At 40.4% G+C, this 19066-nt stretch overlaps 1 protein-coding gene across 6 annotated transcripts in view; it reads right to left on the bottom strand.

The window, feature by feature from the left end:
• Window positions 1-19066, bottom strand: part of LOC125228181 (carbohydrate-responsive element-binding protein) — a 39358-nt gene that overhangs the window by 5658 nt on the left and 14634 nt on the right. Inside the window, exons 7-18 of one of the 6 annotated variants that reach the window (XM_048132641.1) lie at window positions 18185-18370; window positions 16066-16326; window positions 15454-15797; window positions 14968-15159; window positions 14577-14757; window positions 11816-11925; window positions 9144-9239; window positions 8925-8990; window positions 7397-7524; window positions 4423-4546; window positions 3304-3433; window positions 284-3067 (exon numbers count right to left, since the gene is read on the bottom strand). In XM_048132641.1, coding sequence (XP_047988598.1) covers window positions 2943-3067; window positions 3304-3433; window positions 4423-4546; window positions 7397-7524; window positions 8925-8990; window positions 9144-9239; window positions 11816-11925; window positions 14577-14757; window positions 14968-15159; window positions 15454-15797; window positions 16066-16326; window positions 18185-18370 — 1943 coding nt within the window. In that variant the 3' untranslated portion in view covers window positions 284-2942. Of the gene's footprint in view, window positions 1-283; window positions 3068-3303; window positions 3434-4422; window positions 4547-7396; window positions 7525-8924; window positions 8991-9077; window positions 9240-11815; window positions 11926-14576; window positions 14758-14967; window positions 15160-15453; window positions 15798-16065; window positions 16327-18184; window positions 18371-19066 lie in introns of those variants that run through there. The other 5 variants (XM_048132642.1, XM_048132640.1, XM_048132643.1 and 2 more) reach the window with 5 other exon arrangements.

Here is a 19066-nt window from a genome sequence, read left to right as displayed (position 1 = left end):
ACCCGGCTAATATGTATTAAGTTCAGGGAGTCTTTTAGGGCCAGTTGCATCAACCACAGTAAACAGAACATCAAAGTCACGCAGCAGTCTAAGTACGGAAATTCTCATACAAAAATAATTCCGAAATTGTTTAGTGTAACAGACCCTTATAGTAAAGCGGAAGCGGGCTCGAGTGGACGACAACGTCAACTTCATATAAATTGGTCGTGCGCGTCGCTTCGTGCGGTTAGTCCGTGTGACACTAAAACCGGCCCAACAGGGGATAATAAATGACAGACATGTAATCGTTTTGCATCCAAACTGTATTCCAATAGAACAACGATTGCACATTCCTCGTTAAAGCTCGCGGCGCAGGCGCCCTCAGAGACAACGATACATCATAAAATTATATCACTATATAACAAATTACAACAATATATTTACGTTGGCACCGATTTATATATATAAATATAAAACATTTGTGTAACCACACAATCCATATAAAAATATTTACTTAAAGTAGGCACTTACGTAAATATACTTACAATTTACTCTAAATAAATCTCGACATCATTAAATTCATTTCATCTTATCGTACTATAAGTATTGGCATTCACGGTTCGCCGGGTAGGACGGGTGTAGTTCACAATGTCTGATCTAGGTACGTCGTGTGCTTGTTATTATATCATATCATTATAATACATAACTGAAAACTACTACTTCTTTGGTAAAAATATAAAAAACACCCTTGTTCTAGGGTGACAAAACCTCAGTTAAAGGCACAATATTAACGCCACATGGTTCAATCAAATATATACAGATATATTTACACTCCAAATTTAAGTATTCGAGCATAATTTTATTGTACCTCGAAAAAGCTCAGCTGCCAGAGGTGATGTTATTGATATTTTTTATTGTTAGGGATAAAGAGAACTAGAAATGTTCTGTGGAAGAATTTCTTCGCGTATCACCGTCCATCAATTTTAAAATTTAAGTACCTTAATTATAGGCTTTACTCGAAACCTAATCCGCTGGTGTGGCAGCTTACAGTTCACTAATGTTGTGCGTTGTACAATATTAATTCGATTGCAAGTGAACACCAACATTTTTCATTTTTGCACACTCGCCAATATAATTTTGTGTGCAAATACCTCTTAGTTTTAAATTAAATACGTATAAAATATTAAGCATTAACAATCAAGACATTTGATTTCATATTATCACGAACAGTTTCCTAAAGTGGCACTATCACATTTCGAGCCCTTTTCGTAGAAAAGTTATAAATATCCGTAGAAAGTTCATTTTTTGCATGATTTGTAATGATTTTAAGAGGTATTTGTACATTCTATGCCTAAAACAACACCATACAACATAACTATGTAAGTAATATTACTCTCTTCGCCGGCAATATATTAAAATTATAAAAAATAGTTGATGAAAAACGTAATTCCCAACAAGTTAACTACGGACTTATTGTATCAACTTGGATCTTGTTTCAAATTGGATCAACTTCTCGGTTAAATTGGATTTGAGATCAGAAAGTACGATATTATTTATTTTTACTGTAGGTACGTTGTTACAAATCATGTGAAAAAACTACGACATAGAACATTTCATTTATACTCCATAACAACAAACTAATACTATGTACATTAGTTATAGATGTACCAAATGCTTCAACGAGTAAGACAAAAATACCTACTACTTAGCAAAACTATTCGCTACTATTATAGTATATGGCTATTGGCTACTATGTTTGAAACATAAAATGGTGTATATTTACCGATCGAATTTGGTCGTACGTGGATATTAGAAATAAACAGCAGGCGAAGAGGCAGTCGCGAAATCTTCGCGATGTGAGCACAGTTACTTGAATTAAATTAATAACTAGTCATCTGATTTTTAAAAATAAATTGACTTATTTTTTTAAGTATTGATTACATACATACGCATTTGTAGTTATTAAGCGATAAGAAAGGAGTGCCAGATTCAACAAGTGAGAGGAAGAAAAGTTATGTGACTGGATAATTTTATTAACAAACATAATCATAATCAATCTACTGTTATAAGACTTATAAGTACAACAGACAACATAAACATTTCATTCAAATAATGTACTCGCATCAAGAAAAAATACGACATAAAGTTCGTAAAAATCCGTAACAAAATATCAAGGTGACACGTCTCTTTCACCAAACATTTTGTACTACATCTGTATTATTTTCTAAGAATATACAAGGAGTCCCACTGCCTACAAAAAGCGACGCGCTATCAACTATTTCTCCGAGAAATTTAAAATACACGTGTGAATAAAAGAGATCCATTTAACAATTCTTGGTCACTAACTATTGACATTACAGGTCGATTCATGAAAGCTGACACGAATGGAATGAACTAAACATTCATCGTATGAGTTTCACTGTGTCTGTTCATAGCCAGAGCCGTTTAATGACACATACGCATATATTTTAATTATTAATATCATTAAATTCGTGCTAGTTCTACTAACTTCAAGCAACACAGAAGGGATTCGACATTCACACTATTTACATTCTGCCGAACCATAAATACGACCAATTAGCATGCGCGGTGTGCGTGTAACTCTTCCGTACACAAAAAAATCTGTGCAAGATTTTTCTGTGACGCGTTTTCATTTTCTACGTATGTGCGTAATTACTGGTTCGGTCTTGTATGCATGAAAAATGAAAGAAAAATTTGAACAGACAGCGTCAAATACATTGTGACGGCCAAAGCGCCAAATATATCGTAACACACCTTCGTTAGCAAGATAATAAAGATCTGTTCCAGTATGATATAGCTTGGTCGGGAATTCGGTGTCGCATGAAGGAATCGACCTGTACTAGCGACCATTGATATTCTGTTCCTCTCGCTTCGGCAGGGAGACCGCTAGAGCGGGGAGTATTGGGTGGTTGTGAAGTAGATGGCGGTACCTCGGGCGTGCGTTATGTGGGCTCGGTCTTGACGGCGGCGGAGCCGGCGGCGGCGGCGCGCGCCTCGTCGGGCAGGCGCTCGGGCGCCGACAGGATGTCGGTGGTGGTGCATAGCACGCGGAGGGAGTTTAGGACCGCTGCAACACAATACATTGTATGAAAAAAGTTTTCTCGATTTTTGTAAATTATATATGTTTGAGGGGGCATTTTAAATTAGCATCAAAAAAAGTTAGTCGATCTTTTTCTCCAAAATCTGTAAACACGTAGGTAATTTGAACTCGAGCGAAGGTCTTCTAAACCGTTATCACATTACGACACGGTATATTGTAGTTGCCTTCACTGAGACATTATCACACTGTATAAATATAGATACCTGGTCGCATCTCGACGAGCGAGCAGTGCTGCTCGGCCCACAGCAGCGTAGTACGCACGAGGTCAGCGCCGCTGCCGCACGACACGCAGGCGCTGAACGAGTCCACCAGCGCCGCGCACACTACGCTAAACTGAACCCAGGCTAAGGAAATCATTTATTTAATGTGACAAATATAAAAACTCAAGACGGCTGCAGCCGCCATATCTCGCTTGACTATACACTATGGTCGCGGTGAAATGTCAGCTGCCCGCGATGGCCGCAATCAACAAAATGATATGTTCGTAAATAGCCAGATCCACGCAGAGCGAGCAACGTCGCGACGCAATCCTCGCACCCCTGGCACTGGTGACTCGTATCGCGAACAAAATATACAAGAATGCTACTCTATAGGAGGTTCTCTGTGAGCCAGATCCACGCAGAGCGAGCAACGTCGCGACGCAATTCCCTCGCATGAAAATGTCCAATGTGCTTAAGACGATGCAGCATGCTATGTAACGCCTGAGTAGCGACTTTGCACATTAAATATAATACTCAACAGTATTTTATTCATCTATACTAATATTATAAATAGGAAAGTGTATATTATATGTGTCAGTTTGTTTATCCGTTTTTCACGGCAAATCGAGCGACGAATTGAATTGACGTGATTTTTCAAGGCTACTTTTTGGCTCATTCTAACTCCCCCCCTCCTTTTCATTTCATTTCATTTCATTTATTAAATTCACAAGCAATATAAATTATTACACTTGTATACATATAAATAAAACATACTAATTAGCAATAATTGAAACAAATAATACAAACATATTTTACCAAACAAAAAAACAACAGTTATCAATAACAAACGACTCTATATAAAAAAAAATATTCAATACGTAACACCTTTTAAAACAATAATATAATAGCATTTGGATGTCAAAGTTATTTTTTAAAACAAAACTTAAAATGAGGGGTGGAAGATTGTATGTAGCATTCCGCAATTTTTTAATTTAACGCGAGCGAAGCCGCGGGTAAAAGCTAGAGCTTACATAAAATAAAAAAGCCAACCTATAGACAGTATAAAATAAACCAGGTCTCGTCGGACCAAAGTCAAACCCGTCATTTATTTAAAAAGGATACCAGCCAATACTTCCATGAGTGCATGGTCCGCGTGGCCACATGCCGCGCAAACATCTCGCGCAGGCGGCCTGCTCGCGCGCGCGACACCGGCGCGCCTGTCGCCGGCAGCAGCGAGTGGCAGTTGCTGCAACGCACAAAAATATTATATACTAACCCCCTTATCCATAAAAAAAGTTACTGCACTGATTAGTTAGTGTTTTGTCCCTTTCTCACAAATACTCAAGTCAACATGACAGATAATGACAAAGGATTATTAGCTATTTCAGGTTTATAAAGCGTTTATAAATAACGCCAATATACCCAATATAATAATAAAGGGCATCCTGTAAACTGTCATGATCATGAGTCATGAAGCATATCATGACCTGAAAGAGACCTTTTTCCCTATAGGCTACTTTCCTCCTAGTCAAATCAGCTTCTTTTTAAGAACTGTCAAAACGATTTTGAACGACTTTATAATATAGAATTAATATGAAATCGAATTGAGTGATGTGAAGCGGACCCCAGGCTCCCATGAGCCGTGGCAAATGCCGGGATAACGCAAGGAGGATGATGATGTCTATCTGATTTAAGAAATGCATCCGAATCATATATCGCTTGTATAACAATGAGGCCTATGAGGCACGTCTTTACAGAAAATAATTTGCAGCTTTGCCTATTTGTGTCGGACAATAAATGTAACTTTTCATTTTTCTCTGAACAACGTGATAATGTGAGATCAAAATACAAATATAACATATTGCTCCCGGCAGTCAGAAATGCAGCTTATTGTAAGAGCACATTTATAGCAGCAATCAAAGTTTTCAATCACCTACCCTCAAGTATAAAAATGTTAAGCGGGAAAAAATTCGCCAATCTCAGAATATTAGCCTGAGTACAGATCGTTTGACAAAAGCGCGCACGAATAGCATATCAGTAATAAGAAATAAGTTGATTAGTTTTTATATGGGCAATAATTCTAGCGCACGTTCCGGCTCGGCTTATTAAAATTTAAATGTAAGCAACGCGACACCAGTGGCCCGTTTCTCGAATGGTACAAGTCTTGTATTACAAGTGTGTTTTCTCAAACATGCAATGAAATATTGTCTTTACGTTCCTTAAAATGGGCTGGGAAGTATCGCTTTTTGGGCGCAACAACTCGAGAGGACTGTAAAGGGATTTCATATTATTTTTCAGGCCTAGGCCTGCAAAGTAACTTTTTTTTATATAATATTGTCCTTTAGAGCATTTTTTTTTATTTCATTGTATGTTTGAGAAAAGCACTATACATCGCTCGCACGCTCGCTCGGCCGTATATACCCACTTGGCCGGAAATCCTCATTTTCCCGGCCTCTGATGTAATGTACTATTCCATGACAACCCATACGATTTGACAGTTCGTATCGTTCAATACAAGGCTTGTACTGCTTGTACCTTTCGAGAAACGGGTCCCAGTTTTTTCCTTTTTTTTTCTTCTTCTTGGCTGGAAACGCTAATGAGTATCTTGACATCAAACCTGTATTTTTACTAGTCAAGTAATAATTACATAGGTAATATATTTCAGCTAACTGTACATTGTACACATTCTTAAGCTTGGCTGTGGCCGTAGGTACTTGCACGTTTGTAAGATAGGAAAGATTTTGGTATTAATCTGGTTTTAAGTGAGAACCTGTAATTGGCTTTGTAATTTTATTTTGGATTGTAATGATAACTTCAGCTGTTGGTTTTCCATGCATGTAATAAAAAATAAAATAGAATGGAATAAACGAAATTTTGATTGTATAGCCTGACAAGATTTTATTTGACCCTGAAAGAGTGTCGCTACAAACCGCTTTCATATGGCAATAATGTGCCGACGTCATACGTATTGGGGACAGCGTGTACTGGTTACCCGTTAATATTTGTAGAAAATTAAAACATGGTTTTAGAGAATCAAAATTTATAAAGCAAGGTTTTAAGACTCGCTACTTCTTTCCGCACAGCCTAAAATCCATGAATCTTGTGCCTTAATCAAAGTCATCGATGTTTATTTTCTTTTTTCGTGGGACCTTGTTCTGTACTGGTGGCAGTTATGGAACGGCCTCCTTATTATACAGGAGAACCGCACTATAAACTGTCAGTCCCGGACTTGTCAATAACCAATTTCAGAACATTGGTATCGAAATGCTGTCGAATCCTTCATCCTTTTTTGTTGTAATTTATCACGTTTAGTATAATTATTTTCACTTTTAATCATATTATTTTGGACAAAATTGCGATGAAACCGTTAGAAAATTTAAAATATTTGCTTCATGTTTACATCACTGACATTCGATGACTTTCGACAACGGGTGTCAAATAGTAATCCTTGCCAGTAAAAGAAATTAGTTCAGCTGAAAATCCGCAACGCGGCGAGGGTCAAATAAAAACTTGTCAGGCTATACCTATGAGTGACATCTGTTTACGTATTAACGTATACAGTCGTAATTGTCAAGAGCTTCCATTAGATTGGTTAATCTGTCACGCACATGCGTATAACAAAATAATATATTTGTTTTTATTGATTATAGAAACTATAATCAATAAAAACAAATATATTATTTTCTTATGCGGATGTGGTACAGGTAGCCACTAGCCACATGCATTGTAGTTTTACTGTTATGTTATATGCATGTGTTTTTATTATTCATCAGTGATATATTTGGTTTGTATGTTATATTATATGAGATATGACGACAAAACACTTTTATCTCATAATCCAATAACAAACTATCCTAAAATATGCATGCTCATTATAAATACGGCCATCGTGTTTTCTCATGATTCAAATTGGAATAACAAACATAATAAAACACACCCACTGTGTAAACACTCCAATCGCAACACAAACATAACGACAGCTTGACATTGGAATTAGATCTCATTTCAGGTTTCCTGGGGCTTTTTACTAACTCAGAATGACGAGTTTTGTTTATCATTTACATTTTAATATTAGTATAAAATACTGATAACTCACGATATGGAATTGTTCAAACATTCAATTTGCTGTCGTAAACTTTCCATTTCCTCTTTTATTTGGTTTCTCTCAGCTTTCAACTGTTTTATGTATTCCGCTCCTTTTTGTAGCATGGCGGCTTTGCTTATCTGTAAATAACAAACAATTTCGATAAAAAGAGCAAAAAAATTAAGCCAATATTATTTACACATGATCTTAGAGACAATAAGAGTTTAGCTATAATCATTCGTGACAAATAAACATCTACGCAAACAGCCACGTCGACAGAGATGACAATACGCTAAAATGCAGTCATCTGATTACATTACTAATAACATACTCCGTATAGTCCATGTAAGACAAATAAAGTCTAAAAAAACGTACTTCGGAAACATAAAGAAAAATGTATCCTCGTTCATTTGGCGCCGCACGTTTGGTGATGATCGGGTGGCTCCATCTAAACGAGCATCATTTTTTCGTGATGTTTTCTAAGTACGTTTTCTTCGTAGACTTTTATACGGAGTATTTTAGCATATTGTCATCTATGTCGACGTGGCTGTTTTTAACATAGCAACACTCAGATGTATTAGAAACATTAACAACATGTCACTCGAGGGATATATGTGAGTGTGTAATCGACAAGTGGGACGTTTTCCCGTGCACACTCACATATCTGTTTCTTTTTTTATTGACACAGTTAGATACATCAGATGCGAATCACTCGCGCACTTTAAGGATTTGCGAGTTTTGCGGAACACGTTTTGGGGAGTCGACCACCCCATATTCCAGAGATACCTGAATCGTGCCGATTTTCATGCTTTTAAAACCATTTGAGGTATTTGTTGGCGTACCAAGCGCACTACGCGGACATGCGCGTGTGTCGATTTACGGGATGAGTTAACTCGCCATCGGACAAAATGATTAGTTAGTTGAAGGTACCTTAGCGGGGTTGTGCTGAGCTATGAGCGCCTGCAGCGTGTCAAAGTCGGTCTTGATGTTGTAGCCGCTCCTACTTCGCGTGCATGAGCATGCGGCGTCTCGAGAGGCGCGTTGAGTCGTCAGCAGACAATAGGGACAGAGATGAGGTTACCTTAGCGGCGGGGTTGGCGTTGAGGTGCGGTATGAGCGCCTGCAGCGTGTCGAAGCCGGTCTTGATGTTGTAGCGCCCTTTCTGCTCCGCGCGCGTATGCGTGTGTCGTCTCACGGGGCAGGTTGACTCGTCCTGGGACATAGTTGAGGTTACCTTAGCGGCGCGGTTGGCGTTGAGGTGCGGTATGAGCGCCTGCAGCGTGTCGAAGCCGGTCTTGATGTTGTAGCGCCCTTTCTGCTCCGCGCGCGTATGCGTGTGTCGTCTCACGGGGCAGGTTGACTCGTCCTGAGACATAGTTGAGGTTACCTTAGCGGCGCGGTTGGCGTTGAGGTGCGGTATGAGCGCCTGCAGCGTGTCGAAGCCGGTCTTGATGTTGTTGCGCCCTTTCTGCTCCGCGCGCGTATGCGTGTGTCGTCTCACGGGGCAGGTTGACTCGTCCTGAGACATAGTTGAGGTTACCTTAGCGGCGGGGTTGGCGTTGAGGTGCGGTATGAGCGCCTGCAGCGTGTCGAAGCCGGTCTTGATGTTGTAGCGCCGTTTCTGCTCCGCGTGCATGTGCGTGTGTCGTCTCACGGGGCAGGTTGACTCGTCCTGGGACATAGTTGAGGTTACCTTAGCGGCGGGGTTGGCGTTGAGGTGCGGTATGAGCGCCTGCAGCGTGTCGAAGCCGGTCTTGATATTGTAGCGCCGCTTCTGCTCCGCGTGCATGTGCGTCCGGCGCGCCTCGCGGGGAGATCCTCCTTCGCCATCGGGAGACACGGGCGGTGAGAGGCTCTGTAGATAAATACATCATTTCATTCAACAGGTTAGTGGTTTGATGGTTTTTTTTTATTCTACGTATTTTTCATTTTCGATGGCTTAGCGGGTGTTCAAAGTGATTTAAACGGGATTATGAGCCGTGCACATTTTTTAACCAATGCCCACTTAGGAACTACAACAAAGCACAGGGTCGTGTTTGGACTATAAAGTTGTGTACCTAACATGAGCAACCCGGAAAATTTTAACCACGCATTTCTGAAGCCACAAGTAAGAAAAAAATGGGTTTGATTTTATTAAAATTATGAAATAAATATATATGTGAAGAAAAATGTTTTTGTTAAAACATATAGGTAGTAATACAGTTTAGTTTATTCATTTATTTCCGCAATGATTAATTTTAGGCGTATATACTGATATTGTCGTGACAAAAAATGTCACAGGTCAAAGTAAACAAATCTGGTATCAGAGCTGGTTCTGCGTATATCTGAATTTCAAGGTGACTTGTGACCTTGTAACAGCGAAGTGTTAATAAATAAATAAATAAATAAATAAATAAATATTATAGTACATTCTTACACAGATTGACTGAGCCCCACGGTAAGCTCAAGAAGGCTTGTGTTGTGGGTACTCAGACAACGATATATATAATATATAAATACTTATACATAGAAAACATCCATGACTCAGGAACAAATATCTGTGCTCATCACACAAATAAATGCCCTTACCGGGATTCGAACCCGGGACCGCGGCGCAGCAGGCAGGGTCACTACTGACTGCGCCAGACCGGTCGTTAATATTTGTTTACAAGTGCAAACTTTAAAATCTTCTAGTATAATAAGTATGTCGCTTTGCCGAGGATTGTTTGATAAATATATTATAACATTATCTAAAGAAAATAATAATTTAGTAGGCTTTTTTTACTTTTATCACCAAGACCTCGTTTAAATCGCCTTATTTGTTTAAACCCTTATTTTTATATAAAATGATACATACATTTTTGGATATGTTACTCGCCCACGTTAGATGTGACTTTCGTTAAATAGGTATTGACGCTGGCATAAGAAGTGGGTACGCTAACTTACGTTAGCCGAACTATACCTCGGATTTAGCATTAGAAAACATACTGACTAACATAATAAAACTAATAATGAAAACGAAAGAGTATATGACAACATGATTCAGTCCTGAATCGCTATAGATTACACGTCTTTTTCTAGTAGTTTATGTCGCGGCGAGATAACCTCACGTCAATCATGTGCTAGCCCGCCTGTTTGTCAAAAATAGACGAACATTTCACATTCGTTTCTAAGAGGTTGCTAAGTGATATGAAAGACAATATAACTCCTATACCCAAACTAGGGTTGTAAATAGAAAAAAAACCAAATGTTTTTTTTCAGAATTGTGAAAAAAACATGAAAAAAAACAGCGAGCACCTTGGTTTTTTTTCTAAATATGGTTTTTTTTTTCAGATGAACAAATAATACGACAATAACGGTTTTTCGTGAGTTGTAACGTGTTTCAATAACAATAACGTAAAATTTAATTCAATTAACATTCAGTATACAAACGTTTATTGGGGAATCCCCGATGCTGCGTGTAGCGTGGAGAGGCGGTGGTGTTGCCAACAGTAAAAAGTGATAACTACCAACTACAGATTTCGTAAATGTTACTTTTATAAGACCAGAAATTAAAGTTATTTGATTAAATTCGTTTAATATTTAACATTAAGTCTAAAAAACCTTATAAAAGTATTAATTACTTTCAAATTTTGAGATTTCGTACTTTAGAAAAAAAACATACTCCAGAAAAAAAACTGTTTTTTTTCACGGTTTTTTTTCATGTTTTTTTTTCAAGCCAGAAAAAAAACCGTTTTTTTGCAACCCTAACCCAATTTAGTCGTATGGCATCAATCAAAATTTATTCGTCGCTTTACAGGTTAATATCTAAGTTCTTAACCTAGTCGGCTGCGTATTTACTTAGTTTATGTAAGTCCAGAGGATCTCCTGGGTATTTTCTTTTCGGGCATTCATGGATAATGTGGTAAATGGACTGCACGGGTGCTCCGCAGTCGCACTTCGGTGAGTCTCGCCACCCACACTTAAACATTATTCTCAGTTGAATGACGCTAATATTAACCTTTTAACAGATTAGAATTTTTCATCGAGCTTCCTTGTGTCGCCATACCTACGAAATTTCATGAAGATTTGTTTTATTTATCAGACGATAAAGCATGGATCAAATTGTCAAAACTGAGGTTCCAAATGTATCGAGAGACAGTAATCAATGCAACTTGGCTACTAATTGTACTTTGACAAAAATCCTCTATATATTCATTCTCTTTGTGTGATCTCTAGCGTGCCTAATCTCGTATATAATCCTACAGCTCAAACTGTCAATTCGGTTATCTTTCGCTATCGTTCGATTTGTACTACATCGTCTGATTATTTCTAGTTAAAATAAAGCAGAATAAGTATGATGAAATAAATATGAACACATTACAAAAGCGCTGAGATAAGTGCAACCTTGACGGTATCTTAATACTTTATTGGAGTTTTATTGTGGCGATAGGAGTAATTAGGGTCACTGACCTGGTGGGGTGACATGACATCGCTGCCGATGGGAGAGGGCTGGCCGCGCCGGTGCGGGGACTTCGGGTCGCCATCGTCCGCGGTGCTGTTTAGTTTGTATACACTTTGCGCTGTGAGGAAAAAAATATAATTCTTATATAAATTATATCAATCATATTTACAGCAATCAATCAATCATATCGTCACTACTTTGAAAAAAAAACTCGCATCTTCTTCTGTCAATGAAAAGGCAAATTTAGTGACTATGTATGGGATGCATATAGACTTACTGCGTTTTAACTTTGAGCAGCAGTTTCAGATACGAGATTTTTTTCAAAGCATTGACGATATCTTGTTTGTTGTAATATGGTTACAAGATTTTAATCTAATTAGTACCGAGTACACCTCCTTGTGGATGAAACCAACTCTCAGCATTTAGGTATTGCTAATAGTTAACCAATGTTATTTCTTGACACAATAAAAAAACCGGCCAAGAGCGTGTCGGGCCACGCTCAGTGTAGGGTTCCGTAGTTTTTCGTATTTTTCTCAAAAACTACTGAACCTATCAAGTTCAAAACAATTTTCCTAGAAAGTCTTTATAAAGTTCTACTTTTGTGATTTTTTTTATATTTTTTAAACATATGGTTCAAAAGTTAGAGGGGGGGGACGCACTTTTTTTTCCTTTAGGAGCGATTATTTCCGAAAATATTAATATTATCAAAAAACGATCTTAGTAAACCCTTATTAATTTTTAAATACCTATCCAACAATATCACAAGTTGGGGTTGAAATGAAAAAAAAAATCAGCCCCCACTTTACATGTAGGGGGGGTACCCTAATAAAACATTTTTTTCCATTTTTTATTTTTGCACTTTGTTGGCGTGATTGATGTACATATTGGTACCAAATTTCAGCTTTCTAGTGCTTACGGTTACTGAGATTATCCGCGGACGGACGGACGGACGGACGGACGGACAGACAGACAGACATGGCGAAACTATAAAGGTTCCTAGTTGGCTACGGAACCCTAAAAACAGATAGAAAATTATAAATAAAACATACACGTATAATGCAAACTATGTAGGTGTTTCTGATGTGTATCGTATCTGTAAGTGTGATCCTGTAATTGGCTTTGCATCTCTTATTCGTTGGCGTTACTTTGTGATAAATACTTGTTGGATCTTCGTCAAATAAATAAAAAAACACTAATATTACACATACTTTAAAGCTACAGACATAAAATTACAAAGAAAATTACCAATTGCCATACAATTTCTTTTCACATATATATTTAAGACTTTTAAGAGTGTTACAAATTTTACATGCGCATTTGTTTGTTTGAAGCTGAAGAGATGACTGACCCAGACTCTCAATATAGATTTGTATAAGATAGTAGACCTCCTCGCTATCATTGCAGATTTATCATAAGCTTAAGTGTTTTATCAATTGCACGAAAAACAAGTACAAATGCATTTTCGTTGAGTAATCGTTACATTTAATAATTTGATAGTGAGTCACGATACATGTTTTATCGTTTACGGTGCGACCGTCTAGTATGAGATGCTTGTAAACAAGAGTTTTGAGTCGCGAGAAAGAACACAAATCGTTTTAGTAAGCCAAGAAAAACCATAGAACATCTAAATTTGGCAGTTACCGTGTTCAATTACAATAGATTTACACATGGGTCTTTGTCGCTGCAATTTCTAAAAACCGACCAAGAGCGTGTCGGACCACGCTCAGTGTAGGGTTCCGTAGTTTTCCGTATTTTTCTCAAAAACTACTGAACCTATCAAGTTCAAAACAATTTTCCTAGAAAGTTTTTATAAAGCTCTACTTTTGTGATTTTTTTCATATTTTTTAAACATATGGTTCAAAAGTTAGAGGGGGGGGGACGCACTTTTTTTTTCCTTTAGGAGCGATTATTTCCGAAAATATTAGTATTATCAAAAAACGATCTTAGTAAACCCTTATTCATTTTTAAATACCTATCCAACAATATATCACACGTTGGGGTTGGAATGAAAAAAAAAATCAGCCCCCACTTTACATGTAAGGGGGGTACCCTAATAAAACATTTTTTTCCATTTTTTATTTTTGCACTTTGTTGGCGTGATTGATATACATATTGGTACCAAATTTCAGCTTTCTAGTGCTAACGGTTTCTGAGATTATCCGCGGACGGACGGACGGACGGACGGACGGACGGACGGACGGACGGACGGACGGACAGACAGACATGGCGAAACTATAAGGGTTCCTAGTTGACTACGGAACCCTAAAAACACTGGGAAATCGTGAAAATTTATTCACGAGATTATAAAAGAGGACGTACACCCGGCGTCCCACCCGTCGCGTCTAACATGCTGCTTGTTGACGCAGTGTACTATTGTGGATGATACTGTGTTGCGAGCTCAGCAGCTGCGTGAGCTCGACGAACGTAGAGTACTAATAAAGAGCATGACACTCACAGTGTTGTGCGCTCAGAAGTTGCGCAAGCATGACACTGGCCTGTGGCAGCGCAGGCTCGGAGGCCACACAACAGAGCGGCGGCGGGCGGCGTTCCACCCGCCGCGTCTAACACGCCGCTCGACGAACGTAGAGTACTAAGAAAGAGCATGATACTCAGTGTTGTGCGCTCAGGAGCTGCGCAAGCATGACGCTGGCCTGTGGCAGCGCAGGCTCGGAGGCCACACAACAGAGCGGCGGCGGGCGGCGTTCCACCCGCCGCGTCTAACACGCCGCTCGACGAACGTAGAGTACTAATAAAGAGCATGATACTCACAGTGTTGTGCGCTCAGGAGCTGCGCAAGCATGACGCTGGCCTGTGGCAGCGCGGGCTCGGAGGCCACACTGCAGAGCGGCGGCGGGCGGCGTGCGCCCGTCGTCCCGCCCGCCGCATCTAACACTCCGCTTGAGGATGAGCGCGAGCGGATGCGGAGATTACCCGTGTTTAACTCGCGTGCCTGAAAAAAAACTGGGCTATAAAATAGTCTGACAAATGAACTGGTCACCAAGAGTAAAAAAAAAGAAGAATAAAAATGTATGAGCGATTATTTATATGAATCTTATTTATAAATTGTCATTTAGCTGCGCGCTTAGCGGAAGTGTCCGAGCGGTATTGACCATTGTTGAACTACAGCACCTCTAGGAAACATAATGCAATGTAAACTCACCCTAGCGCTATGCCTCTGCGCAGCGGCGGCGGCGGCCTCGTGCGTCTGCACGGGCGCGGACGCGGGGGCGGGCGCGGGCGCGGGGGCGGCAGCGGGCGCGCTCACCGTCCAATCGGCGTTGAGCTGGGCGCCCAGCGGTAGGCTATGCGAGCGGTACTGATCCTTGTTCCGCACCGCGGTTGAAGGGCCCTGCTTGAAATTTTCACTGGTTATTTAGGGCGATTGAAATCTTAACAGTAACTGAGAGAATCATACAGTGTTTATTTATCTTACGCTAGTAATTTCGTTCTTACTGACCGACAAGTTGTATTTGCCTGACAATATACCAGGGACTGGGTGGTCTACAGTAGTAAGCATGTTTGTTAGCTGTCTGGGTCTGTACAAGTCCATGACATGAAATTCAATTAATTAGAAATAAAGACCTTAACAGTTCAAATTATACACCAGTTTAACGAATTAGTAAGCTCTAGAAACTTGATTATTTACCTGTTGCGAAGAATTTGGCAGTGGCGGTGAAGGCATCTTGAACGCGCGCGCATTGACAGTGTTCGCCGGCTTCGCTTTGTACTCCACTGGGTTCGGCTGTAAGTAATGCATCTGTGGCCTCGACTGCGTCCTGTCAACTTGCGAGTTCGGGGTCTGTTGCCCATAGTTCGTGTATTGGTTATTGGGGAGCTGACTAGAATACATAGCCAGCCTCGGTCGAGGTTTCTCTCTAGCGTAACCGCTTCGTCCTTGAATGACTATGTTGGAAGCGTACTTTTGATTTTGCACTGGCTGCTGCAGTAATGACACTGTCTCTGGTGCCGTTTGGGAGGGTGGCACGACTGCTAAACAAACAGGTGAATTAGTCTCGCCAAATTTTCAGTTGAATCTTTTACGTAGATAACCAGGGTGTATTTTGATAGCGGCTCAGTGAGGGCAAAAGTGACCTCTGTACAAATACAACCTGTATAATTAATTCCGTCGTAATCCTATGCAAATAAGATGTGATAGAATCAGTAACTTAGACCACTAGTGCATAGAAAATCAGTGACATCAATGTTCATCCTACAAGCATTCCTTGGTGTGTATACGTGTAAAAAAGTAAGCAATTACCTGCATTATACTTGTAGGCGGGATCGGGTTGTGATATAACTTTAGACGTATACTGCACGCGTTTAGGCTCGAACACGTTGTTCATCTGACTGGTCTGCGCTTGCGGCGAGCTCTGCTCATACGAGTACGGGATCACCTCCTGGTTGATCATGCTGTTCTGCATGTCCGTTTGGACGTACAACCGGTTGTTGTCGTACATCATGTGCTCGTTCTTTATAGTTTGATCGGACATCGGCATCATTTGAGTATTATTGGGTGAACCTAAAATCAGAAATGAACTATTTATGATTGAGAATTTCGTCGGAATGAACAAAAATTCATATTGAGCAGTAAATGCGCGTGCATAAATCTTACGCGGTCAACAACAAACAAGCACGAGATTACAAAGTAATGAAAGTAAATATAATTGCTTTGTCTACATTATTTGCCTTTGAACGTCATTCATTTTAAGTGAAATAAAGATTAGTTTAAAGTGAATGATTAATTGGTGAGGTGTCTGGCACGATAGCCAAATTCATACTGTTACGGAACATAGACGACCGGTCTGGCTCAGTCGGTAGTGACCCTGCCTGCTAAGCCGCGGCCCTGGGTTCGAATCCCGGTAAGGGCATTTATTTGTGTCATGAGCACAGGTATTTGTTCCTGAGTCATGGATGTTTTCTATGTATATAAGTATGTATTTATCTATTTAAGTACGTATATCGTCGTTTAGCACCCATAGTACAAGCTTTGCTTAGTTTGGGGCTAAGTCAATCTGTGTAAGGTGTCCCCAATAGTTATTTATTTATTTTATTTATATACCGGGTACCCGGTAATTAATGGACAACCTTTTAACCACCAAGAGGGCATCTTAGACTTTAAGGTTCAGTAAAAGTCGCCTGGTTTTTGAAATTTTCACACTTTTTAAAATTTTAGGTACTAGTATTAAAATTTTAAAAAGTGTGAAAATCTCGAAAACCAGGCGACTTTTACTAAAACTTAAAGTCGATTTTCTGATCCAGTATAAGGTGCCCTCTTAATGGTTAAAAGGTTGTCCATTAATTACCGGGCACCCTGTATAGTTGACTTCATTACACCTGGCACAAGTATAGGTACCGTGAATAGTCCTGTGGCTGGTGGGTGTGGTCGCGCTGGCGTGCTTAGCGTACGAAGCGGACAGATCGTAGCCGTGTACATTCGAGTGCACATTGATACAAAATCATCATTACAACTGACACAAGTGTATAGTTACCGTGAATAGTCATCTGGCTGGTGGGCATAGTCGCGCTGGCGTGCGTAGCGTGCGAGGCGGACAGGTCATAACCGTGCCCGTACGAGTCCACGTTCATACTGTTGCGGAACATGTTATCTTCGTTACAACTGCACGAGTGTATAGTTACCGTGAATAGTCATCTGGCTGGTGGGCATAGTCGCGCTGGCGTGCGTAGCGTGCGAGGCGGACAGGTCATAACCGTGCCCGTACGAGTCCACGTTCATACTGTTGCGGAACATGTTATCTTCGTTACAACTGCACGAGTGTATAGTTACCGTGAATAGTCATCTGGCTGGTGGGCATAGTCGCGCTGGCGTGCGTAGCGTGCGAGGCGGACAGGTCATAACCGTGCCCGTACGAGTCCACGTTCATACTGTTGCGGAACATGTTATCTTCGTTACAACTGCACGAGTGTATAGTTACCGTGAATAGTCATCTGGCTGGTGGGCATAGTCGCGCTGGCGTGCGTAGCGTGCGAGGCGGCCAGGTCATAACCGTGCCCGTACGAGTCCACGTTCATACTGTTGCGGAACATGTTATCTTCGTTACAACTGCACAAGTGTATAGTTACCGTGAATAGTCATCTGGCTGGTGGGCATGGTGACGCTGGCGTGCGTAGCGTGCGAGGCGGACAGGTCATAACCGTGCCCGTACGAGTCCACGTTCATACTGTTGCGGAACATGTTATCTTCGTTACAACTGCACAAGTGTATAGTTACCGTGAATAGTCATCTGGCTGGTGGGCATAGTCGCGCTGGCGTGCGTAGCGTGCGAGGCGGACAGGTCATAACCGTGCCCGTACGAGTCCACGTTCATACTGTTGCGGAACATGTTATCTTCGATACAACTGCACAAGTGTATAGTTACCGTGAATAGTCATCTGGCTGGTGGGCATGGTGGCGCTGGCGTGCGGTGTGTGCGAGGCGGACAGGTCATAACCGTGCCCGTACGAGTCCACGTTCATACTGTTGCGGAACATGTTGTCTTCGGCCGGAAGAGCTGGCTCCTCGGGCACCGGCGGCAGGCGTGGGGTTGACAGAAGGTCTGCAAATTCTACCAATAAGTCCACTTCTAATGTTAATATTATAGTATAATACTAATTAAACGTTAATATTATAGTATAATAAGCGATGGAATATATGTGGAGATATAACTCACAGATCCTTAGTGCTAAAAAGAGCATTTTATCACTTCTGTTGGAAAGGGCTTTATTGTACTTGAGACTTTACCTTTAGGCATGTAAAACCACACATTTCCATTACCAGTCGAGAGACATCATGCTTCCTTTCATTTCTCATTTTTATAAGTCGTAAACTGAAATAGATACCATACACTAAAGAAAAAGCGATCAAGCCCACTGGTGGCGAAGCCGGGAATCGAACCCGGGTCTCCAGCTAACGCGGCTGACGTGATAAACCGCTACACCACCTCGATCGCCGAGGTACCCGTCGAAATTTCTCTAGTGTATGTTATCTCTGAAAGCTAGGCGCCTTTGACCAACTCTAAGGGCGAGCAATTTGTGCTTGCACAAATCAAAAAATATTTAATAAAATAATTTGATTTGTTACCTACATTTATAAGTCGTATTTATAATAAACCTTACGTTATTTTTGGCAAGTTAACTACTAGTAGTATCTAAAGACTATGCTCTAAACGAGGCTTAATAGGCTTATTAACGGTAGTTATTGCCAGTGCCGTAATTTTTAATAACACATTTGTCTGTAAAATAATTGGATTGCTAAAATGTTA

Source organism: Leguminivora glycinivorella, chromosome 7 (genome assembly GCF_023078275.1).
Source record: "Leguminivora glycinivorella isolate SPB_JAAS2020 chromosome 7, LegGlyc_1.1, whole genome shotgun sequence".
Taxonomy (NCBI): Eukaryota; Metazoa; Arthropoda; class Insecta; order Lepidoptera; family Tortricidae; genus Leguminivora; species Leguminivora glycinivorella.
This window is presented reverse-complemented; position numbering and strand designations above follow the sequence as displayed.